This window comes from Microcaecilia unicolor, chromosome 7 (assembly GCF_901765095.1).
Source record: "Microcaecilia unicolor chromosome 7, aMicUni1.1, whole genome shotgun sequence".
NCBI lineage: Eukaryota > Metazoa > Chordata > Amphibia > Gymnophiona > Siphonopidae > Microcaecilia > Microcaecilia unicolor.
The window spans coordinates 16,849,973-16,876,073 of NC_044037.1; the positions used below are offsets into that span (position 1 = coordinate 16,849,973).

The following is a 26,101-nucleotide window of genomic DNA, read 5'->3' on the forward strand; positions in this document are numbered from 1 at the left end:
TTTTCCTCTTTGTAGCTCTCTGTACCCTACCTTTCTGCTTTTTTTTTTTTTCTTCTGAACCGGCACTTTCTTCCTCCACCTTTGAACTTCCGTTGGCTTTCATTGACAGCTGCCCAGGATTTTTTTTCCCCCACTTATATAATATCCCACTGAACATACCCAGCATGGTCAGTAGCACATGACTATTCTGGGCTGGGGGTGTACTGCACCAGGGCTCCTTCTGAAACCTTGCGATCATGAGCCCTGAAACTGACCACTAGGTGTCATTCTTACAGGCAGGGCCGCCGAGAGGGGGGGACAGGGGGGACAAACTTCCTGGGGCCCGGGCCTCCAAGGGGGCCCGGCGCCGCAGTCGCACCCACCACCGGGCCCCTTCCACCCGAACCCTCGCCAGCAGAAGTGCTGTCTTCTGTTCTGACTCCGGCGTGCGCGGCCCACACAGACGCGCTCCTCTCAGCTGATCTTCGCTGTACTCTGCAGGGCTTCTCTGCGTCTGACGTCCTGCACGTCAGACGCACAGAAGCCCTGCAGAGTACAGCGAAGATCAGCTGAGAGGAGCGCGTCTGTGTGGGCCGCGCACGCCAGAGTCAGAAGACAGCACTTCTGCTGGCGGGGGTTTGGGTGGAAGGGGCCCGGTGGCGGAGGCGGGTGGGACTGTGGCGCCGGGCCCCCCTCGGGGGGGGGGGGGGCGACAACAACCTGGGGGGTGGCAGTGGGGGTGGGGCCCAGGGGCGGCCTTGTCCCGGGCCCGGCCCAGTCTCTCGGCGGACCTGCTTACAGGGAGATCAAACACAAAGGAAAATAATCCTCTCATAGGACAGTACAAAGGTTTAAAAAAAAAGGATGGAAGGAGACAAACCACAAAGTAGGATGAAGTAAATTGGCTCAATTTATTATCCAAATGTAATTAATAGAAATAAAATAAAACCTAGAAAAGAAAGAAAGATGATACCTTTTTTATTGGACTAACTTAATACATTTTTTGATTAGCTTTTGAAGGTAACCCTTCTTCATCAGATCCGAAAATGTACTAAGTTAGTCCAATAAAAAAGGTATCATCTTTCTTTTCTAGGTTTTATTTTATTTCTATTGATTACCTTTAAAAGTGGACTAACACGGCTGCCACATCTCTTATCCAAATGTAAATCCAATATACAACCTTCTTGGAGTAATGTCCAGTATTGGTGAAAAAAGCCAGTGGTAGACAGATGGTACCTTCATGATGAACCCCCCCCCCCCCCCCCACAACACTACAGTGTTTCGGCAAAACCTTGCCTCCATCAGGGGTCCGTAATTGAAGTACTCTTAAAACATGTACTTAACCACACGTCACTGCAGTAATATCACCGAGGAGCAAACACTGGCAAAATACTGACGGCGTCGCTGGCGATTTTCACGCCTTGGATATTACTGCAAGAAGAACGGATATTGGATTTACGTCTGGAAAATAAATTGAGCCAGTTCACATCATCCTGCTTCGTGGTTTGGCTCCTTCCGTCCTCTTTGATGGAAGAATTTTCTATACCTCTGTATCTGATGAACAGGTTAGAGCAGTTTACAATAAAAATGTCCTAAAACCGGAAGGGAAATGGGACTTACATACCGCCTTTCTGAGGTTTTTTTGCAACTACATTCAAAGCGGTTTACGTATATACAGGTACTTATTTTGTACCAGGGGCAATGGAGGGTTAAGTGACTTGCCCAGAGTCACAAGGAGCTGCAGTGGGAATAGAACCCAGTTCCCCAGAATCAGAGTCCGCTGCACTAACCACTAGGCTGCTCCTCCACTAGCAACATTCCACGTAGAAGCCTGCCCTTGCAGATCAGCAATGCAGCCATGCAGGCTGCTGTTTCTGTGAGTCTGACGTCCTGCACGTACGTGCAGGATGTCAGACTCACAGAAACAGAAGACTGCGCGGCCACGTTGCTGATCTGCAAGGGCAGGCTTCTACGTGGAATGTTGCTAGTGGAATAGCAACATTCCATGTAGAATCTCAAATAGCAACATTCCATTTAGAATCTTAAATAGGGAAAGGGAAATGGGACTTGATATACCGCCTTTCTGAGGTTTTTTTGCAACGACATTCAAAGCGGTTTACATATATTCAGGTACTTATTTTGTACCAGGGGCAATGGAGGGTTAAGTGACTTCCCCAGTCACAAGGAGCTGCAGTGGGAATTGAACTCAGTTCCCCAGTATCAAAGGCCACTGCACTAACCACTAGGCTACTCCTCCACACCATTTTCCAGATAGGACAGGATAAATTCAGTCACTCCACTAATATTCAGCATTGATCGGTATGCAGGCTACGCAATGAATATTCATGAGATCTGGTATTTATTTGCACATTTTGGTTTTCCTGGAAAATGATCTTTTTTGTAGCTGAGCACTCGATTGGGTTTTCGTGGTATAAACCCACTCCACTATAGACCAGTAAACAATTCGCTGTAATTGTTTGCTCTGTCTGTAGATATTAGTAAGCAAAGATGGGTAAAGTACATGAAGGAGCCCTTGGTCAGTTGGCTTGGTGGAAGTCAGGTGTAGTTTGTATTTAAGGATCAGAGTGGGGGGGGGGGGTGCTCCCTGCTCTCCTCGTAACCCGCTACTCCCGTCTCTTTCTAGTTGAAGAAGAAGCAAGTTTATGTGGACAAAGTGGAGAAGATGCAGCAGGCACTGGCTCAGCTTCAGGCGGCGTGTGAGAAGCGAGAACAGCTGGAACACCGGCTCCGGACCCATCTGGAGCGAGAGCTGGAGTCTCTCCGGATGCAGCAGGTAGAGCCTGGGTGGGCAGGAGGAGGAGGAGTGTGGTGGTAGGCTTTAATTTCTCACCTGTGTGTCTGAAATAGGTTGTCAAGGTTAAAAACAGCTGAGGAATAAATATAAATAAATAAATATATTTTTGTCTTTTGTCTTGAATTTCCCTGAAACAGCGTCATGGCACTTCGCAGACGGTGAGCACTCCGGAGTATAATGCCACGGCGCTGATGGAGCTGCTGAGAGAGAAGGAAGAGCGCATCCTGGCGCTGGAAGCCGACATGACCAAGTGGGAGCAGAAGTACTTGGAGGAGAGTGTGATGAGACAGTTTGCTTTGGATGCTGCAGCCACTGTAGCTACCCAGAGGTCAGTGCACACATACACTTGTGTGGGAGATTTACTTTACAGTTTCTTTGTATTATGTCCTGGTGAGCAGCCATACTGGGTCAGACCAGTGGGCCATCTTAGTCCAGTATCCTGTTTTTCAAACTGTGGCCAAGCCAGGTCACGAGTACCTGGCAGAAACCCAAATTGTGGCAACATTCCATGTAGAACCCCGAAGAATAGCAAGACTCTGGAATCCTAAAGAGTGACAAGATTCCATGCAGAATCTCAAAGAGTAGCAACATTCCATGTAGAACCCCAAAGAATAGCAAGATTCTGGAATCCAAGATTCCATAAAGAATCTCAGAGTAACAACATTCCATGTAGAACCCCAAAGAATAGCAAGATTCTGGAATCCTAAAGAGTGACAAGATTCCATGCAGAATCTCAAAGAGTAGCAACATTCCATGTAGTACCCCAAAGAATAGCAAGATTCTGGAATCCAAGATTCCATAAAGAATCTCAGAGTAACAACATTCCATGTAGAACCCCAAAGAATAGCAAGATTCCGGAATCTTAGAGTGACAAGATTCCGTGCAGAATATCAGAGTAGCAACATTCCATACTACAAATCCCAGGGCAAGCAGTGAGATGTGTGTGCATTTTTAGTTGCTCTTGTTCTAAAGCATTCTGACTATTTTTATACAGCTGTTGGACACATGCAGCATTATACAGTGATGACAGGTGTTTAGGTAAAATATGTCCCGGCCCCTCCGACCTTACAATCTAAGTGGTAGCTGAGGTAATGGGAGATGAGTCACAAGGATAGCTGAAGTGGAATTTGAACCCTGGCTCCCCTGGCTATCAACCTGTCAACCTAGGCGAGTGGGTCTCAACCCAGGCCTCGAGACACATACAAAGCCAGTCAGGTTTTCAGGATATCTGCAATGAATATGCACGAGAGCGATTTGCATATATTGGATGCAGTGCATGCAAATTTATCTCATCCATATTAATTGTGGATATCCTGAAAACCTGACTGGCTGGGTGTATCCCGAGGACTGGGTTAAGAGTGCCCTGCTTTAGGCACTAGGCCACTTCTTCCTACCTTTCCTTCTAAGTACTGGATTAGAAATAACCAACATACCTTTAAGGTCAGACGAAAATAAAACAGGACTAGACTAAAACGTTACATTCTATTTTTGAAGCGTTGTGACCTGCTCCTCAACTGAACTCAGGCTTTTATTAACCAGCTGCCTGCAAATGTAACTGGATTTAAGGTACGGATGAGGCGAGACAGAGGCATGCTGGTTAATTTTCAGACGATTACAGCTTGGTGTCCGTGTGGCGATTTTGTTGTCAGGTTAATGCATCCTGCGGTCCTTGTGCCAGTTACTAAAATACAAGTGACCTGAGGGAGGGCCCGCGGGGAAAACTGTAGCACCTTTACAGGAAACAGTAAGTTAAGATTCAGCTTTGTATTTTGCGTTCTGTAGGATGGCATTTTCCCCAAATAGTGATTCCCATAAATCTGTAAATGATTTGTCAGCCACAAAGCAGTAAGAAGGAATGATGGGAGGATTCACAGAAAGAACAAGCCTTAAGGCTCAGCTGTGTTGTGATCTGTTTAGTTGCTGTGCAGAGACCTCGCACTGATCACTGACAATCTCTTGGTTAAGCCAGTGATGTGACTTCATTGGTTACATAAGTACATAAGTAATGCCACACTGGGAAAAGACCAAGGGTGCATCGAGCCCAGCATCCTGTCCACGACAGCGGCCAATCCGTTCCCCTCTCTCTCCTTCCCCTCATTCCCTTTCCTCCTTTCCTGAAGTTACTATTGAGGAAACTACACTTCTCCTTTCTTCCTCCAAATGTACCACCTGTTCCTCTGATCCCATTCCCACCCACCTTCTTAATGCCATCTCTCCTACTCTTATTCCTTTTATCTGTCACATTCTCAACCTCTCACTTTCCACTGCGACTGTCCCTGCTGCCTTTAAACATGCTGTGGTCACACCTCTCCTTAAGAAGCCTTCACTCGACCCTACTTGTCCCTCTAATTACCGACCCATCTCCCTCCTTCCTTTTCTCTCCAAAGTACTTGAGCGTGCTGTTCACCGCCGCTGCCTTGATTTTCTCTCCTCACATGCTATTCTTGACCCATTACAATCTGGTTTTCGCCCTCTCCACTCAACCGAAACTGCGCTTACTAAAGTCTCCAATGACCTATTACTGGCTAAATCCAGAGGTCAATATTCCATCCTCATTCTTCTTGATCTTTCCGCTGCCTTTGACACTGTCGATCACAGCATACTTCTCGATACCCTGTCCTCACTTGGATTCCAGGGCTCTGTCCTTTCCTGGTTCTCTTCCTACCTCTCCCTCCGCACCTTTAGTGTTCACTCTGGTGGATCCTCTTCTACTTCTATCCCTCTGCCTGTCGGCGTACCTCAGGGTTCTGTTCTTGGTCCCCTCCTCTTTTCTATCTACACTTCTTCCCTTGGTTCATTAATCTCATCCCATGGCTTTTCCTACCATCTCTATGCTGATGACTCCCAAATCTACCTTTCTACCCCTGATATCTCACCTTGCATCCAAACCAAAGTTTGAGCGTGCTTGTCTGACATTGCTGCCTGGATGTCTCAATGCCACCTGAAATTAAATATGACCAAAACCGAGCTTCTCATTTTCCCCCCCAAACCCACCTCTCCGCTCCCCCCGTTTTCTATTTCTGTTGATGGCTCTCTCATTCTCCCTGTCTCCTCAGCTCGAAACCTTGGGGTCATCTTTGACTCTTCTCTCTCCTTCTCTGCTCATATCCAGCAGACCGCCAAGACCTGTCGTTTCTTTCTTTACAACATCCGTAAAATCTGCCCCTTTCTTTCCGAGCACTCTACCAAAACCCTCATCCACACCCTTGTCACCTCTCGTTTAGACTACTGCAATCTGCTTCTTGCTGGCCTCCCACTTAGTCACCTCTCCCCTCTCCAGTCGGTTCAAAACTCTGCTGCCCGTCTCATCTTCCGCCAGGGTCGCTTTACTCATACTACCCCTCTCCTCAAGACCCTTCACTGGCTCCCTATCCGTTTTCTCATCCTGTTCAAACTTCTTCTACTAACCTATAAATGTATTCACTCTACTGCTCCCCAGTATCTCTCCACACTCGTCCTTCCCTACACCCCTTCCCGTGCACTCCGCTCCATGGATAAATCCTTCTTATCTGTTCCCTTCTCCACTACTGCCAACTCCAGACTTCGCGCCTTCTGTCTCGCTGCACCCTACGCCTGGAATAAACTTCCTGAGCCCCTACGTCTTGCCCCATCCTTGGCCACCTTTAAATCTAGACTGAAAGCCCACCTCTTTAACATTGCTTTTGACTCGTAACCACTTGTAACCACTCGCCTCCACCTACCCTCCTCTCTTCCTTCCCGTTCACATTAATTGATTTGATTTGCTTACTTTATTTATTTTTTGTCTATTAGATTGTAAGCTCTTTGAGCAGGGACTGTCTTTCTTCTATGTTTGTGCAGCGCTGCATATGCCTTGTAGCGCTATAGAAATGCTAAATAGTAGTAGTAGTAGTAGTAGGCAGGCAGCAGACAAGAGAGTAATCCAGGCACAGGTAAAGTCAATAGGCAGGCAGCAGGTCGAGAGAGTACATAAGTACATAAGTAATGCCACATTAGGAAAAGACCAAAGGTCCATCGAGCCCAGCATCCTGTCCACGATAGCGGCCAATCCAGGCTAAGGGCACCTGGCGAGCTTCCAGGTACAAGCAAAGTCAGTAGGCAGGCAGCAGGTCGAGAGAGTACATACAGTGGGGGAAATAAGTATTTGATCCCTTGCTGATTTTGTAAGTTTGCCCACTGACAAAGACATGAGCAGCCCATAATTGAAGGGTAGGTTATTGGTAACAGTGAGAGATAGCACATCACAAATTAAATCCGGAAAATCACATTGTGGAAAGTATATGAATTTATTTGCATTCTGCAGAGGGAAATAAGTATTTGATCCCCCACCAACCAGTAAGAGATCTGGCCCCTACAGACCAGGTAGATGCTCCAAATCAACTCGTTACCTGCATGACAGACAGCTGTCGGCAATGGTCACCTGTATGAAAGACACCTGTTCACAGACTCAGTGAATCAGTCAGACTCTAACCTCTACAAAATGGCCAAGAGCAAGGAGCTGTCTAAGGATGTCAGGGACAAGATCATACACCTGCACAAGGCTGGAATGGGCTACAAAACCATCAGTAAGACGCTGGGCGAGAAGGAGACAACTGTTGGTGCCATAGTAAGAAAATGGAAGAAGTACAAAATGACTGTCAATCGACAAAGATCTGGGGCTCCACGCAAAATCTCACCTCGTGGGGTATCCTTGATCATGAGGAAGGTTAGAAATCAGCCTACAACTACAAGGGGGGAACTTGTCAATGATCTCAAGGCAGCTGGGACCACTGTCACCACGAAAACCATTGGTAACACATTACGACATAACGGATTGCAATCCTGCAGTGCCCGCAAGGTCCCCCTGCTCCGGAAGGCACATGTGACGGCCCGTCTGAAGTTTGCCAGTGAACACCTGGATGATGCCGAGAGTGATTGGGAGAAGGTGCTGTGGTCAGATGAGACAAAAATTGAGCTCTTTGGCATGAACTCAACTCGCCGTGTTTGGAGGAAGAGAAATGCTGCCTATGACCCAAAGAACACTGTCCCCACTGTCAAGCATGGAGGTGGAAATGTTATGTTTTGGGGGTGTTTCTCTGCTAAGGGCACAGGACTACTTCACCGCATCAATGGGAGAATGGATGGGGCCATGTACCGTACAATTCTGAGTGACAACCTCCTTCCCTCCGCCAGGGCCTTAAAAATGGGTCGTGGCTGGGTCTTCCAGCACGACAATGACCCAAAACATACAGCCAAGGCAACAAAGGAGTGGCTCAGGAAGAAGCACATTAGGGTCATGGAGTGGCCTAGCCAGTCACCAGACCTTAATCCCATTGAAAACTTATGGAGGGAGCTGAAGCTGCGAGTTGCCAAGCGACAGCCCAGAACTCTTAATGATTTAGAGATGATCTGCAAAGAGGAGTGGACCAAAATTCCTCCTGACATGTGTGCAAACCTCATCATCAACTACAGAAGACGTCTGACCGCTGTGCTTGCCAACAAGGGTTTTGCCACCAAGTATTAGGTCTTGTTTGCCAGAGGGATCAAATACTTATTTCCCTCTGCAGAATGCAAATAAATTCATATACTTTCCACAATGTGATTTTCCGGATTTAATTTGTGATGTGCTATCTCTCACTGTTACCAATAACCTACCCTTCAATTATGGGCTGCTCATGTCTTTGTCAGTGGGCAAACTTACAAAATCAGCAAGGGATCAAATACTTATTTCCCCCACTGTAAGTACATAAGTAATGCCACACTAGGAAAAGACCAAAGGTCCATCGAGCCCAGCATCCTGTCCACGACAGCGGCCAATCCAGGCCAAGGGCACCTGGCAAGCTTCCCAAACGTACAAACATTCTATACGTTATTCACGGAATTGTGGATTTTTCCCAAGTCCATTTAGTAGCGGTTTATGGACTTGTCCTTTAGGAAACCGTTAGCTTTAGATGCTGGATTTTAACCAGCTTAACCCTACCTGTGTCGGATAACCCAGGGATGCTCAGTGACATACTGGTTAATAAGTCCCTAGTGACCTAAATTCTAAAATTTCTTGGCCATGCGGGGGTAGGTTTTTTTATTGTTGTTGTTGGGGTTTTTGTTTTGTTTTTCAGTAATTGTGAGATGTCTGTGGCTGTCGAGGACCCACCTTGGAAAACAGTCTCTCTAACCATCCTTGCAGTAAGCTGAACTAGAAGTGCAAAGAAAAAAAAAAGAAAGCCATATTCTTTTTGGTCTTAGCATCTGAAGGTTCTGCTGTTTCTGCATTCCTTTTCCTTGTTTGGCCTTTATGTGCTTTGATCTTTCTGGTAGCCTGGATTAAACACTGAGGAAAGACTGTTCCTTTATACTTTGCTCATGGGCAGATGATCAAAAGCCCCATGCTGTTCCAAACAGCGCTCTAAAAATAGCACTGAAACAGCGCGGGGCTTTATCGCCCCTATGATCAGAGATAATAGCATGCAAATTTAAGCACGCTGATCATAGGGTAAAAGTGCGAGAGGATTGTACCTGAGCATGCGCTCGGGCACAGTCCTCTCGCACTTGCTTGACAGGTCTGGGCTGTCAAAAGCCCAGGCCTGTCAGACACAGGGGCTTGGAGGTCCATGGGACCACCAGACCCCTAAGTACCCCAACCCCGAGTCAAGCAACATGGGGGGGCTGGAGGTCTAACCCCCTCCTCCCCGGCATCCCCTCCCATGAATAGAGCCAATCCGGAACTATCACCAGCCCACCGTGGGTGCCGATGCTAGTTCCACCCCCAGCGCCCCATTTCCGGCACTAGCAGTAATTAGGGAAAAATATTACCGCTTGGGGGTTACCTGGCAGTAATTGGGTAGTGCTGCGCACTGCCCAGTTACTACCAGATTAGTGTGGGAGCCCTTACTGCCACCTCAATGGGTGATGGTAAATGCTCCCTCCAAAATGACTGCAACAGTGCAAACTTAACGCATGTCATCGAAGATAATAAGCTGAAATCTTCGGCTCAGTGTTCGGCGGCGGCCAAAAAAAGGAAACGGGATGCTAGGAATTATCAGGAAAGGGATGGTGAATAAGACCAAAAATGCCTTTGTATCACTCCATGGTGCTTCTGCACCTTGAGTATTGCGTTCAATTCTGGTCGCCGTGTCTCAAAAAAGATATAGCAGAATTAGAAAAGGTTCAAAGAAGAGCGGCCAAAATGATAAAGAGGGTAGAACTTCTCTTGTATGAGGAAAGGCAGCTTGGAAAAGAGACGGATGAGGGGGAGTTATGATTGAGGTCAACAAAATCCTGAGTGGTGTAGAATGGGTAAAAGTAATCGAGTTTTATTTACTCGTTCCAAAAGTACAAGACTAGGGGACACTTGAGGAAGTTACATGGAAATATTTTTAAAACAAATAGGAGGAAATATTTTTTCACTCAACGAATAGTTAAGCTCTGGAACTCTTTGCCGGAGGATGTTGTAACAGCGGTTAGTGTATCTGGGTTGGACAAATTCCTGGAGGAAAAGCCCATAGTCTGCTATTGAGACAGGCATGGGAAGCAGCTGCTTGCTATGGGATTTGTAATATAGAATGTTGCTACTCTTTGAGATTCTGCACGGAATCTTGTCACTCTTTAGGATTCCAGAATCTTGCTATTCTTTGGGGTTCTACATGGAATGTTGCTACTTTTTGAGATTCTGCACGGAATCTTGTCACTCTTTAGGATTTCAGAATCTTGATGTTCTTTGGGGTTCTACATGGAATGTTGCCACGATTTGGGTTTCTGCCAGGTACTTGTGACCTGGATTGGCCACTGTTTGGAAAACAGGATACTAGGTTAAATGGACCATTGGTCTGACCCAGTATGGCTACTCTTTTCTTCTTACGTAATTTTCACCCACTGCGGTAAAAGGAGCCTTGGGGCATGGCAAAACCAGCCGCCGCTTCTAGCGCAGGGCCCCTAAATGATTAGCACATGGTTAGCATGTAGCCCTTACCCCCTTCAAAATAGGTATTGGTAAAGGTCTCATGTTCTAATTTTTAATAATGGCCACTCACTAATGGCAACTTTAGCACGTGGCCATTAATTTGATAAATGAAAAAATTGGCCATGGTAAAAATGGCCTTAGCTCATGGGAAACACCCCAGTGAAAGAAGCCCCCATAATACCTTTACTGGCCATTTGCAGAATCTATGTACCATTTGGTATTCTAAAATGAAACCAATTCTGGTATGGTAAATTTCCCCATCCATCTTTGTTGTTCTTGAAGTCCTAGGGGGATATTAGTCTCTTATTTTCAATGCAGAAATCAAAACAGTATTTGCAGGGGCCAAACTCTTGTTTCCACTGAGAAATCTGGAGCAGCGTTGGCTCTGGAACATTCCGATACCTGGTGGTCATGGTGTGATTCTGAGCCTGGATGCACAGCTGGGCAGTGACCTTTTTTTTTTTTTTTTTTTTTCAGTGTTCACCTGCCTAGAAGGAGGTGGCCACACTGTTTAGTCCGCTTTTCAGCTGCGTCTGGATCAAGCATCAACAGCAGCGTTTGACTTTATTCATACGTTCAGTGGTTCCGACCGTTTTTATCACCACTGGATATACTTGGAAGTGGCGCAGTTGCCCCACTCTTATAAATTGGACCTGTTTGGGTGTCCTAATTTGTGGAATGGCTGAATTTTGCTGCTGTGTATATAATCCCACCTGCTTCCCAGTCCATGCTTAAGGGGGTCCTTTTACCAAGCTGAGGTAAAAAGGAACCTGCAGTGAGCGCTCTTTTTGCTGCGCACCAGGGTCCTTCTTACCGCACGAGGTAAAAAGCCCCTAAAAAAAAAGACATGGCCATGCAGTAAAACTATTCTTGCCATGTGGTGGTGGGGGGGGGGGGGAGCACTTCCCGCCACCCACTGAGGTGTGGTGGTAAGGGCTCCTGCGGTAACCCGATTTACTGCCGATTTCTCTTATCTGTCCTCTTCTCCTCTACTGCTGATTCCAGACTCCGTTCCTTTTATCTCGCTGCACCTCACGCCTGGAATAGACTTCCCGAGCCTGTACGTCTAGCCCCCTCTTTGGCCGTTTTCAAGTCCAAACTCAAAGCCCACCTCTTTACCACTGCTCACTTGCCCTGTCCTTTTATCCTCACCTCTTTATTCCCTTACCCTTAATTGTTCTGTCTGTCTTATCTAGATTGTAAGCTCTTTGAGCAGGGACTGTCTTTTTTGTGTGTGGTGTACAGTGCTGCGTATGCCTTGTAGCGCTATAGAAATAAGTAGTAGTAGTAGTACTGCTGGGTTAGCTGCATGCGAGAAATTTACAGAATTATTTTCTGTGGCGCCGCAAATGGCACATGCTCGAGGCAGAACCCACATTGGGTCGATGGTAGTTCCAGGTTGCCAGTCAGCATCCCTTTAGTAAAAGGACCCCTAAGTTGCTGGGGTTTTTTTTTAATGCCTACAACCTACGATGGACGGACCGAATTAGAAAAAAAAAAAAGATATTGACATTGATGTTGACTGTAAGTCTTTAAAAATTTGGGTACTATAGTTTTAAGCAAAAATATTTCAGAGTATGGAAGCCATATGCCTGTGTACGACTGAACATAATAAGAAATACATACTTTGGGGATGGTTGTTGACAATGGACCTTCTTCAAGTTCTTATATTGCATTGCTAAGCCTATCTCAGAAATTTCACTGGGGTTAACTTGCCTCTGGTATTTCTCACTTTTCACTAGGGATACCACCATCATTAGCCACTCTCCCAACAACAGCTACGATGCTTCCCTTGAAGCCCGTATCCAGAAGGAAGAGGAAGAGATTCTCGTGGCCAACAGAAGATGCATAGATATGGAAGGCAGGTAAGTTGGGTGGCAACTCATGGTGTTCTAGTATCTGTAGTGTTTTTTTCCTGGAGAAAATGAGATTCTTTGGCCTATCGGAGACGGTTGGCTGGTACAGTGTAAGGTGTCACTCTCAAGTACAGTTCTTCATGGTTAGTATTTCACTGGTTCTGAAGCTTAGTTTTAGAACCAGGTTGATGCAGTGATATTCTAGTTCGGTGATGGCGAACCTATGGCACGCGTGCCAGAGAGGGCACGCGCGCCATCGCCTCACCCACCGGAAGTTTGTTCCCTCCTCCCTTCAAGTTCCAGGCCCCTCCCTCCGAATTTTAAAAGTCATCTATTTTACCTCGTTGGGGTTAGGGTGGCAGAATGCATGCTTGGCTCGGTGCTTAGTTCAGTTTTCCCTTCTCTCTCTCAGCTCTGGTCCCGCCCTTGCGGAAACAAGAAATGAGGGCGGGACCAGAGCTGAGAGAGAAGGGAAAACTGAACTAAGCACCGAGCCGAGCCTGCATGCTTTTTACCGCTGCTGCCGCCGCCCTAATCCCGACGAGATAAGATAGTTGACTTTTAAAATTTGGAGGGAGGGGGCCTGGAACTCGAAGGGAGGGAGGGGGGCCCCTGGAACTGGGAGGGAGGGGGAGGGGGGAATGCACCACCTGTTAAATTGCCCTGTTGGCACTTCAAATAAATAATTAGATTTTGGGTTGCTGTTTGGGCACTGGATCTCTGAAAGGTTCGCCATCACTGCTCTAGTTGAACGTGGCTGAGTTGACGGCCATGGAAGTGAAGATAAGAGAATTCCATTTGTGTGAGTTGATAGTAAGGGATGTGGTCACGCAAGCCCTCTCTTGCTCTAGTACTGCAAGTGGGCAGGACTGACCACAGTTATTGAAAATGTTTATATAAAAGGAAGGCTTGCCAAGGAAACAGTAGTAAACTGCCTGATGATGTGTCATATTTCTCTGCTTGGATATATATATATAATCCTTTCATGTCTGCAGTGTCTGTTCCAGCAGCAGTGTGTGCTCGGTATACCTAACCTTGCTCCCTCTGTTCTGCCTCTCAGGATAAAGACACTTCATGCCCAGATCATTGAAAAGGATGCCATGATTAAGGTCCTTCAACAGCGATCCCGGAAGGAAATAAACAAGACTGACCAGCCCTCAACCATGAGACCATCTAAATCCTTAATGTCAATAGCTAATGCTGGTTCTGGCTTGTTGTCCCACTCTTCAACCTTGAGTAGCACGCCCATCATGGAGGATAAAAGGGAGGAGAAGAGCTGGAAAGGCAGCTTAGGTATTCTTTCTCGTTTCACCCCTCCCTCTCCCCCCCCCCCCCCCAGGCTCTTTCTGATCCTCTAATACAGTGCTTCTAAACCCAGTCCTTCAGAAACACCTAGTTCTATCAGGTTTTCAGGATATGTTCTAGGAATATGAGAGATTTTCATGCACTGCTTCCTTGGTATCTAAATCTATTATTGTTGATATCCTGAAAACCTGATGGGGCCATGGGGGTCTGCCCTCCCCCCCCAAAAAAAAAAAATTCCTGTGGGCCCCTGGGTTTGCTGGTGGGGCTCCCCAACCCCAGCCAGCTTGATGCGTTGCCCAGCGCCGGTCTCCGGCCCTGCTCTGTCTTCCCCTCGCGTCCGGCACGCTCCTTTTAGTGAGACTGAGCATGCTCAGTTTCACTAAAAGGAGCGTGCAGGATGTGAGGGGAAGACGGAGCAGGGCAGGCAATGTGGTGGCGCCAGAGACCGGCGCTGGACAAGGCTTCAACTGGCAGGGTTTGGAGACCCCCACCAGCCAAGGTAGTGGGTGGGGAGCGGTGGGGGGTGACAGCAGGGAGGCAGACCAAAATGTGCCCCTCCCACCGTGAGGTGTGGCTAGGCCCCTGGTTGGTAGATTTGGTGACTCTTATCACCTCCCGCTTAGACTACTGCAACTTGCTTCTCACAGGTCTCCCACTTAGCCATCTCTCTCCTCTTCAGTCTGTTCAAAATTCTGCTGCACGACTAATATTCCGCCAGTGCCGTTATGCTCATATTAGCCCTCTCCTCAAGTCACTTCACTGGCTTCCTATCTGTTTCCACATACAGTTCAAACTCCTCTTATTGACCTATAAGTGCATTCACTCTGCAGCTCCTCAATACCTCTCCACTCTCATCTCTCCCTACATTCCTCCCCGGGAACTCCGCTCACTGGGCAAATCTCTCTTTTCTGCACCCTTCTCCTCCACCGCTAACTCCAGACTCCGTTCCTCTTATCTTGCTGCACCTTATGCCTGGAATAAACTTCCTGAGCCAGTACGCCAAGCCTCATCTCTGGCCATCTTCAAATCTAGGCTAAAAATCCACCTCTTCGATGCTGCTTTTAACTCCTAAACCTAAACCTTCAACTGTCCCCTATCCCTGATATGTCCTGTCTGTCCTAACCCTTATCCCTTACTTGTCCTGTCTGTCTGTCATAATTAGATTGTAAGCTCTATTGAGCAGGGACTGTCTCTCCATGTTCAAGTGTGAAGCGCTGCGTACGTCCGGTAGCGCTATAGAAATGATAAGTAGTAGTAGTAAAAGATGTGGAGAAAGTTTAGCAGGGAGCAAAGCAAGTGGTCGAAGGCCTGGACGGTCTGTTTTCATGCACTGATTTAAGGAGCATTTTGATAGGTTACTCTGTAGAACCACTGTAGAAAAAGAAAACAAAAAAAGTCCCAGGTGTACCTGATTTGAAATATTTCTTGCTTTACTCAAGGTGTTCTCCTGGGTACAGAATATCGAGCTGAATCGATTTCTTCCACACCTTCGCCAGTGCTTCCTTCCACTCCCCTGCTGTCTGCGCACTCGAAGACCGGCAGCCGAGACTGTAGCACGCAGACAGATCGAGGGACTGAGCAGAATAAAGCCCCACCCTCTAGCGTCTCTCCAGCACCTGGGCGGCTCACTGCTCCAAGCCCCGCTATGTACAGCACGGACAAAACAGGTATTTCATGCACAGCTGACTTGCAGCTCTGCGCATCTTGCTCGGTATTGCTTCAGTTTCCTTTGCATCCCTTCTCAAAAGGAAAAGTTTCCCCTCGTCCAGGCCTGTCTAGCTCTGGGCCACGACATGAGTGGCCTTATTGCCCTGTTCAAAATGGAGCTGCTTCACCATCAGCACGGCATAGTGAATATTGTGCATGATTAAGGCCCCCGGTTGCCCTTGCCCTCATAAAAAGCCTGAGGAAGTGGCCTCGTTTCACCATGTTGGGCTTTTTTTTTTTAAACGAGAGAAATCCCCCCACTGTGTGCAACAATAAATTTCTTTGAAGATCATTGTTGTTTGGTGATCTGCAGAGTTGTTTGTTCCTGAGGGTTTGACCTCAGTCCTGCCTCTCCCATTTCCAATTCTGTGGCCCGCATCCTCCGTGGCCTCTGCCTTTTGCAGCTTCCCTCTTTTATAAATGCTTTGAAACCATTCTCAGTTCCCTCTGCTCGCAACCCCTCAAGTGTTGTCCAATTGGAAATACTCCTGAATATCCTCTTTAATCCCTTCCCACACATCCTTATCCTCTAACAAACTGTCATTAAACTTACAAAACTTCTGCCCAACCTGTCCACCCCGCCCCCCCCTCCCCCCAGTGTGTTAAACGTTTGTCTGTATTTCTTCTTTTTTGCATTCTTTTAATGTTTTTATTCTCTGTAGCTCATCTTACTTTCTTGTTTGATATATTCTTGCAATTTGAATTTTGAAATTACAAAGGCAGGAGTTGAGCAACTGAGGTTATTGTGTTGTTGAACACAGGGGTAAGGGGGGAGCTGCCGTAGCAGTGAAATGAAGGGTAAAGTGCTGGACTGCACAAACTGAAATGGTCCCATGCCAGTAATATTTAGCGTTGCAGACACATTTATATAACGGATGCGCATGTAACTCCGTTTTTTTTGTGCATAGATTTAAGTTTTGCTGGTAGTGCACAGCCATGCATCGTACCTTGTGCTATGAGTTTATCTTGTTGGGCAGACTGGATGGACTGTACTGGTCTTTATCTGCCGTCATCTACTATGTTACTGTGCAGCAAAGTGTTTGGTCTCCCCTGTTAGCACACTTTTTGCATGTAAATTCTTTGCATACAATCTGATTAAAATATTGGGCACCGTATTTCTTTTTAGTGGAGTGGAGGAGTAGCCTAGTGGTTAGTGCAGTGGACTTTGATCTTGGGGAACTGAGTTTAATTCCCACTGCAGCTCCTTGTGACTCTGGGCAAGTCACTTAACCCTCCATTGCCCCAGGTACAAATAAGTAGCACTTTGAATGTAGTTGCAAAAACCACAGAAAGGCGGTATATCAAGTCCCATTTCCCTTTCCTACCAGTTCTTCACCAGCAGGCAATCTGTGTCACCTAGGCACAAAGTCTATGATGAGATGTGGGTTATAAAGTGGGCAAAGGAAAAAAGAGAGGCACAAATCACAGTGGTCCTAGAAAATCATTTGTATTTGTAAATCTAGTTTTCCTCTTCATTTATCATCATGGAAAGTTGATGTTGCTTCTATTCAAGATTCTACATGCAATGTTGCTATTCCACTAGCCACATTCCATGTAGAAGCCTGCCCTTGCAGATCAGCAACGCGGCCATGCAGGCTTCTGTTTCTGTGAGTCTGACATCCTGCACATATGTGCAGGACATCAGACTCACAGAAACAGAAGCCTGCGCGGCCGGGTTGCTGATCTGCAGGGGCAGGCTTCTACATGGAATGTGGCTAGTGGAATAGCCACATTAACATTCCATGTAGAATCTCAATAGTAGCAACATTCCATCTTTGAAGGTAGTTGCAAAAACCTCAGAAAGGCGGTATATCATGTCCCATTTCCCTTTCCATGTGATCGGAAACTGTGCGTTGAGCTCTAGTGCACTGTTTGGTAGGTTGACACCTTTCTCGGGTAAATGACTTTTTTTAAAAACTTGTCTTCTTCAGTTTCTTCCAAATGTAATATTAGCAAGTATTACCCCCTGTTTTAAATTTTAATGCCCTCAACATCTGCATTTTTTGTAGATGTAAATAGAGTCGGTGGAACATCCTATTGTTACCATGTGTATTCAATATTTCATCGTGTTCTGTCTTGAACTAGACTTTTTTGGATTAGACTGAAGTCTGATTCTTTTCTTCTTTGTCTCTTCAGCAGACAGTGCGGGGTTTCAGTGCAGTACTCTGGAGAGGAAACGTCCACTGCCGGCTCTGGGGCAGGACCTCACCGACGGAGAAATGGTGGAATATCTCATCTGAAGACAGCCCACGACTTTAGCTACGAAACGTTCGGTTTCAGTGAGAATTTTGTTCAGTCTGAAAATGTTAAAAAGAAAAACAAAAAGACAAGAGACCCGCTTCCTCCTTTAGCTATGTGTGAGAAAAGAATTTATACAGATAAATTATTTATCACCATTAACGTATTCTGTACCTTAGTTTTGAAGGTTTCATACTGGAACTGTGGATGGTGGAACAAAGCCACGGTCTCTTGAGTGTGTTACCTACGGGAGGAAATGAATAAGAATTAGTTTGGAAACAAAGAGGTGGGTTGCATATTCCAATTTGGCCTCCCATCTCTGTTGTGGACGGGGGTGATGGCTTACTCTCAACCCTTGCTGGCCAAGGGCTTGAAGGAACGTCATCTATGTGATGGACTGTAGGAATAGTCAGCCTTCCCGTCCCCACTGCAGGGACATTTCTCCTCTTTGCTGTATCTGTGCCCTGCCAGCTGAAAGACTTCTTTTGTAAAACTTAACCAAGAGATTGACCAAAGGCTGCTGTAAGTATTAATACAGATGCTACGGCTGGTGTTTCTTACCAATGTAAGGTGAAGCTGTATGAAAGTTCGCTGAGCAGATCTGCCTGGCAAACGTATGAAAGACAACACGCTTTATCATACTAAGAGGGCAGCAGTCTGTGCACTTTGAAGCATGTTGTATAAAATTTCCCTGTCTTGTGCTTTCAAGGGAGCTGCACAGCATAATATGGGGAGCTCATTTTAAGAAAAAAAAACCGAGCAGGAAGTGTTATGTCAGGCTTCTGGTGGAACAGTCCAGCTGTCGTTCCATTGCATAGAGATTAAACGAGGGGGTGGGGGTAGGGGGGGTAACATCTTGTTGAACTTTCATACGAGTACTGGCGGTATCAGAATGGGGAAGGTCTTTTTAGCAGACTTAACAATCCTGTTTGAAACTGGTTTCACGTGCATCGGTGTTGAACGACGTGAGATATCCACACTTTACCGAATGCAGTCCTGGTGTTCAATCCCTGGTATCAGAAATCATTTAAATGTGATTATGTTAGCACAAATACTTCATGAAAATGATTATAAAACATATCTTTTCTATAAGAATATATCTATTTTAATAGACTCTAAGCATTGAGTCGTTTGTTAAACGAAACCTTTTGAAGGACATGGCAGCTTTCGTTCGTAATGTGTGTGAATATGCACTAAACACGATATAAATTGTCGTATATTTATCATTTCTGCAGTTGTCTTCTGTAGCGTTTCCGATTTGTCAATTTTGTATTGCTATGCATTCTAAACGTTTATTTTTAACTACATGTTATAGCAAAGATATATCTGTCTGAAAAATATGACAGAATTGCAGTTTGAAAATTCTAGTTATGCCGTGGTCTCTTTGGCCTCTGTTATGCAAACTTTTTATGCCATGTGAAGTTTATACAAAAGGCAGACTGGAGCAGTTTTGTCTCAGCTGGAGGGGAAAGAGGTGGGTATTCTTGCTTTTCATCATGTGAAGTTTGCTCTTCTCCAAAGCTTTTGTGTAACTTCCTCTGCGTTTTTTTTACAATAGAGGCGTTAGGTGTGTACTTTTTTTTACAAGGTGTTTCCTGTATTCTCTTTCACTTGGGATGATACTCTGAGGACTTGTCCCCATTGGTGAGGGCTGGGGAGGGTTGCGGTCTTTGGAGGGATGGCGTCATTCGAGTCACTCCAGCCCACGCATCTGTCGGTGGTGTGGAGTCTTATCATCCTGAGCTGGAAACGGAGAAAGTATTGAGTTGAGCACTTTTCCAGCAGAGGAACTGGAGCCAGGAAATCGTGAATTGAACCCTTGAATGTACAGTATTTGACTTGGTTTAATTTAAATGCTGACCTTTTTTTTTATTTGTGAGTGAAACGAAGGAATGCTGATTTTTTTTTTTTTGCAGCTTAAGTGAAAGTTGTCAGTGTTCTGAGATAACGTTTTTTTTTTATTTTGTCTGTGTGTGTGACGTTTGAAGAGCAGTTGAGTGCAGCTGAATTTCCTGTAGTTTAAAAATTGATTTCATTCTGTGTTTTTTTTTTTCTGAAAACATGTTATTTGTACAGTGATGGTTTTGTATAATGTAAGGTGACAGATTTTTCAGGCGGCCAGAGGCCTGCAAATCTTTTGAAGTTTTAAACTCTGTGTGTTTGTGTGATCCTTCTCCGGATCCACATGTGAATGCACTTGGATTGTTTTTTTTGGCAATATTTGAAAACAGGATCACGAAAGCTGTTCAGAAGTTACGATTAAAAAGAAAGACCTCTTTAAAGGTGGGTTGCTAGGCAGTTCGTCGTGTCTTTATGCTAGAAGACCTGAGATGATCTGGTGCCAAGCATAATGCGGTGAATCTGCTTGTACGACCAGGCTGCATAGCCTGCACAGATGTGAATCGCTTTTGCTAATTGTTTTGCTGGTGGAAGAGACAGAGAGGTTGTCTGTTTTGGATATTGGATGGAAGAGTCCGGAACTCCTTGTCTTTAACCCTCCATTTTACCCTGGCAAGTCACAGGTTCTCCCTGGGTCTCAGTTCACCTACTTCCAGTTGGTGGTGGGGATTATTGTCCTGTGATGCAAAGCCCCTACGTACATCCAAAACTACTGTCGGACATTTCTAAAGCCGACGACCAGTTGGGACCAACTAAGAGGTTTACTGTATGTAGCTATTCTGTACTTGGGGGATACAGGATTGGTTTACTCACATGGACCTTCTCTTGTGGGAGTAAAATGGGAGTTGTAATGTCTTAAGAACAACGTTTAAGCTGTTTTGCTATACCTTTTTTTTAAAAATGAAGTAGGTCCATATTACGAAGGAGTATGGTTTTATATCATTAAGGCTTCTGTTGCAGTTCACGTGAAACGATATCGCCTCTCTGCTCAGCTTCTGTTCGCGTTCCCAAGCAGATGGCATGTGTTCTGCATGTAGCATCCACCTGCTTCTGTAGGGGAAAAGCCCTTAGCTTGGTTGTAAAGTACGTGGACTTTGTTCCCAGTGGTATGTAATTTTTTATTCACTGGATATTGCTATACAACCTGTTCAGCCATTTTCTTAGTTACTTTGAGAAGGAGGAGCATGAGGAAAGTTTTTACCGTTGGAAAAAGTTGACCCTTTTCTAACTGGCATCTTTCCCTCATCTGGTATGTATGAGAATTGTTTGGGGTGAATACAGAAGGAAACGAATGTGACCGTCCATGAAAATGCATTCCATAGTGCAGAATTTTGGGATATAACCTCTTGCTCATTGGGGATGTGCAGTCAGTAGGAAGGTTGGTCCTCCCGCATAACAGTCGAGGAGAGAGTCCTTAAGTGTTCTACCTACAAATGGCATGTTTTCTTGGTGTTTCCAGAAACTTTCCATTGGTAAATCTCTGGACTGTGACACCACCTTTTAATGTGCTCTTGGAACAGGGATAGGCAGCTCCGGGGCCTTGGGTGCCACAGGCAGGCCAAGTTTTCATGGATACCCACCACGAATATGCATCAGATTACGTTTGCATGCACTACCTCCATTGTATGCCAATCTGCCTTGTGCAAATTCGTTGTGGATATCCTGAAAACCTGACCTGTGGCACTGGAGGGACCGGAGTTGCCTATCCCTGATCTTGAAGGATCTTTCAGGGCACTTGGTGGGGGCAGGAGACTTCAGCCAGAGCCCTGATGAGGTGAAACAACATTTTTACACCAAAATTATCCAGGAAGGACAGTGCCGCACGACAGAATCTGAGGACCGTATTTCATTTTGAATGGAATTAAAGCCACGCCCATTCAGGTCCCTATTTACCTGCTCTGGCGAAGATGCCCATGCGGTGTCTCATTCTATGTCAAATATTTGCTGGGCAAAATTTTTTTTTTTTTTTTCATGGTAACTTTTTACAAGTTTTGTATCAGAAAAATTATTTTTGCACTGTTCTGCTTTTCTGTTGCTGTGCTCTAGAACTGGAAAATAAAAGAATCTAATCTATAGCTCTGGTTGCTTTTCCTGTGTCGTCATTCCAAAGAGTCACACGTTTGTTTAATTTCTGCATCCATACTTGGCCATTACAAAGCACTTTTTTCATTTTTGGAATCTGTTGCGATTTGCTGTACGAAAGGAGAATTTTACAGAGAAGGAAAGATTGCTTTGTTGACTACATTTCTTTAGAATGTTTATTTCTCTCTCTCTCTCTCATATATATTTTATATAAATTTCTTTTTATTTTTTTATGGTCTTTATTAGAAATCTATCCATAATACAGAATCGTACATGAACAACATGACAGAAATCTCTATCTTAACAAGCATGTCAAACAGCTTTGAGGGGAAACATTTCTACCCTACCCCCCAGAGATCATCTTGGGAAAATAGAAAGACAAGACAACTAGGGAGTTACATTTTTAAAAAAGAAAATCTTGAATCCTCCCGAAACATAAACCCCTGAAAACATTAAGTATTCCTTTATAAAATGTTTTTGTTTTTTTTTGTTACATTTGTACCCCACGCTTTCCCACTCATGGCAGGCTCAATGCGGCTTAAATATACAGGTACTTATTTGTACCTGGGGCAATGGAGGGTTAAGTGACTTGCCCTGAGTCACAAGGAGCTGCCTGTGCCTGCAGTGGGAATAGAACCCAGTTCCCCAGGACCAAAGTCCACCACACTAACCACTAGGCCACTCCTCCACTAGCAACATTCCATGTAGAAGCCTGCCCTTGCAGCCGTGCAGGCTTCTGTTTCTGTGAGTCTGACGTCCTGCACGTACGTGCAGGACGTCAGACTCACAGAAACAGAAGCCTGCACGGCTGCAAGGGCAGGCTTCTACATGGAATGTTGCTAGTGGAATAACAACATTAACATTCCATGTAGAATCTCAAATAGTAGCAACATTCCATGTAGAATCTGAAATAGGGAAAGGGAACTGGGACTTGACATGCTGCCTTTCTGTGGGGTTTACATATTATATACAGGTACTTATTTGTACCTGGGGCAATGGAGGGTTAAGTGACTTGCCCAGAGTCACAAGGAGCTGCCCGTGCCTGAAGTGGGAATCGAACTCCTTGTGCTTTCCCACTCATGGCAGGCTCAATTTCCTTGTTTGGTGACAGTCAGTATGTACTGATGTTGGTTCGAATGCAGATCAAACGATCATAAATAAAACCAAAAGAGAGGATCTGCTGTTAGTAAATGACACAAACTTCCTCCAACGGAGGCTGTCTTCAGGCTAGCAGGAAAAAGGCCTCAAGGTATAAGACACATATATAAATTGTGTCCATCAGTACTTAGATTAATTTAATAACGTAACAGCAGGTTTTTTGGCCAAGGATGAAAGTAGGGTCTAGAGACCCGTTATAGCTTCGACAGATCAGTTGAGGACCTGGAAGCTCTTTGAGGCCTTTTTCCTGCTAGCATGAATACAGCCTCCGTTGGAGGAAGTTTGTGTCATTTACTAACAGCAGATCCTCTCTTTTGACAGTCAGTATGTTGCACAGGTGGCAGTGAAAACTCCAAGCAGGCATTAATTGGGCAATTCTTTCAACTAGGCACAAACATTTCCATGCATAAAGAAAGGGGATGGATATGATGTACTGCCTTTCTGTGGTTACAATCAAAATGGTTTACATATTATATACAGGTACAGAGTCATAAGGAGCTGCATCAGGAATCGAACCCGGTTCCCCTGATTCTTGGACCGCTGCAGTAACCCATTAGGTTATGCCTCTGCTAACAGTTTAGATTAATTTAATTTATGTATTTATTAGGATTTATTTACCGCCTTTTTGAAGAAATTAATTCAAGGCGGTGTATAGTAAGAATAAATCAAACATAGGCAATAGATAATTACAGGTGCCCTTGGCCTGGATTGGCCGCTGTCGTGGACAGGATGCTGGGCTCAATGGACCTTTGGTCTTTTCCCAGTGTGGCATTACTTATGTACTTATGTCCTCTACTTGGCTCACTTTTATTACATAGAGCAGTGATTTAACCTATTGTGATGTCATAGTGGCTCATTCCACCAATAAGAGCCAACCTCATTAGTGATGTCACAATGGCTTGATTGTATAGAATGTTTGTACGTTTGGGAAGCTTGCCAGGTGCCCTTGGCCTGGATTGGCCGCTGTCGTGGACAGGATGCTGGGCTCGATGGACCCTTGGTCTTTTCCCAGTGTGGCATTACTTATGTACAGCAGTAAAAATATTCAAATAATAATACAAAGTATGGCATAGTATACTACTTACAATGTCAACACAATACGTAACAGAACATTTTAACTGACAGTGTAGGGTATAAGCAAAGATGAAACCTATCGATAGGTACGAGAGTAAGAGGAGTTAGAAAATAAGGTGACTAATTTAAAGAAAGTTGCACATGAGGTCAGAGAGGTGATTTAAATATCTCCGCTAGGGTAGGAGTGGATAAACCTATGTGCAGCCCGTGTTGCTCCTTGTATGTGTGTGAGAGATTAAAAGGTTAGTTAGTTCTTCCATTAAAGGCCTGATTGACGAGCCCAGCTTTCACCTGCTTCCTGAACTAGAGAGAGTCTTGTGTTAAGCGGAGCCTTTCAGGGAGTGCGTTCCAGAGTGTGGGGGCTACTCCGGAGAAGGCTCGCTTGCTGGTATCATCACATCGTGTAATGTCTTTTGGAGAGGGTGTGGTTGGGGATACCCCTTGGGAGGACCTTAGTGTCCTTGCAGGTGTGTAGAGGGTCATCCTGTTCTTCCAAGTACTTGATTCCATTTCCTTTAAGGTCCTTGAAGATCAGACATAGAGTTTTAAATTTAGCCCTGTATTGTACGGCAACCAGTGAAGTTTTTGCAAAAATGGTGTGATGTGGTCACATTGCTTCCAACTTTCTATTAGTCCTGCTGCATTGTTCTGAATCAACTGGAGCTGGTGCCAGACCCTTTGTAGTCAAACCAGTGTAGAGTGTAATATGTGTGCAGAGACGTGTGTATATGCTACCGTGCCACCTAGGCGCTAGTCTGCAAACACCCACTTACAGAGATTGTATTTGCAAAGGGGGTGTATGCAGGGGCGGAGCTTAGACAGGGAATGGAGGAGTAGCCTAGTGGTTAGTGCAGTGGACTTTGATCCTGGGGAACTGAGTTCGATTCCCGCTGCAGCTCCTTGGGACTCTGGGCAAGTCACTTAACCCTCCATTGCCCCTGGTACAAAATAAGTACCTGAATATATGTAAACCGCTTTGAAGGTAGTTGCAAAAACCTCAGAAAGGCGGTATATCAAGTGCCATTAACAAGATTCCATGCACAATCTCAAAGAGTAGCAACATTCCATGTAGAACCCCAAAGAATAGCAAGATTCCAGAATCCCAAGGAGTGGAAGAGTAGCCTAGTGGTTGCTACTATTTGAGATTCTACATGGAATGTTGCTAGTGGAGGAGTAGCCTAGTGGTTAGTGCAGTGGACTTTGATCCTGGGGAACTGAGTTTGCTTCCCACTGCAGCTCCTTGTGACTCTGGGCAAGTCACTTAACCCTCCATTGCCCCTGGTACAAAATAAGTACCCGAATATATGTAAACCGCTTTGAATGTAGTTGCAAAAAAACCTCAGAAAGGCAGTATATCAAGTTCCATTTCCCTTTCCCCCTTTCCTTTATGACATCACAATATCAAAAGTGAGCCAAGTATCGGGCAATCAAGCCATTGTGACATCACTGATGAGGTTGGCTCTTATTGGTGGAATGAGTGGAGGAGTAGCCTAGTGGTTAGTGCAGTGGACTTTGATCCTGGGGAACCGAGTTCAATTCCCACTGCAGCTCCTTGTGACTCTGGGCAAGTCACTTAACCCTCCATTGTCCCTGGTACAAATAAGTACCTATATATACAATGTAAACCGCTTTGAATGTAGTTGCAAAAACCACAGAAAGGCGGTATATCAAGTCCCATTTCCCTTCCCCTTTATGAAGAGATTCACCCAAGGCGGTGTACAGCAGGCAAAGTTTAACATAAAACTTACAATTTTGTTAACAGCATAACAATAGTAAAATAACCAAGAATAAACATAAGTACAATAAATGAGGTAAACTTGAAAACAGTAAATTGAAGCCTAATAATAGAACTTTACCTGCTTTTGGGGGTGAGGTTTTGATTTACACATGTACTTCGCATTTTTACAAGTGTACACATACTTCAGGTGTCTACACAAGTGAGCAGGTATAAATGTGTTGGTCTATTTTTCCGAGCATAAATTTTCAAAGTGAACATATGTGCATACTTTCCCTTGTGCAAGCAGTTATGAAATGACCTCCTTTAAGTATTAAAATGAATACTTAATGGTCTGT

At 45.2% G+C, this 26,101-nt stretch overlaps 1 protein-coding gene across 6 annotated transcripts in view; it reads left to right on the top strand.

Moving 5' to 3' along the window:
* LOC115473716 (angiomotin-like) overlaps positions 1-21,789 on the top strand; it is a 125,534-nt gene extending 103,745 nt beyond the window's left edge. For 5 of the 6 annotated variants that reach the window (XM_030208762.1, XM_030208764.1, XM_030208763.1 and 2 more), the window contains 6 exons: positions 2,624-2,773; positions 2,932-3,122; positions 12,452-12,574; positions 13,626-13,858; positions 15,310-15,537; positions 17,714-21,789. In XM_030208762.1, coding sequence (XP_030064622.1) covers positions 2,624-2,773; positions 2,932-3,122; positions 12,452-12,574; positions 13,626-13,858; positions 15,310-15,537; positions 17,714-17,817 — 1,029 coding nt within the window. In that variant the 3' untranslated portion in view covers positions 17,818-21,789. The remainder of the gene's footprint in view (positions 1-2,623; positions 2,774-2,931; positions 3,123-12,451; positions 12,575-13,625; positions 13,859-15,309; positions 15,538-17,713) is intronic. The other variant, XM_030208765.1, reaches the window with a different exon arrangement.
* Positions 21,790-26,101: the final 4,312 nt, after the last annotated feature.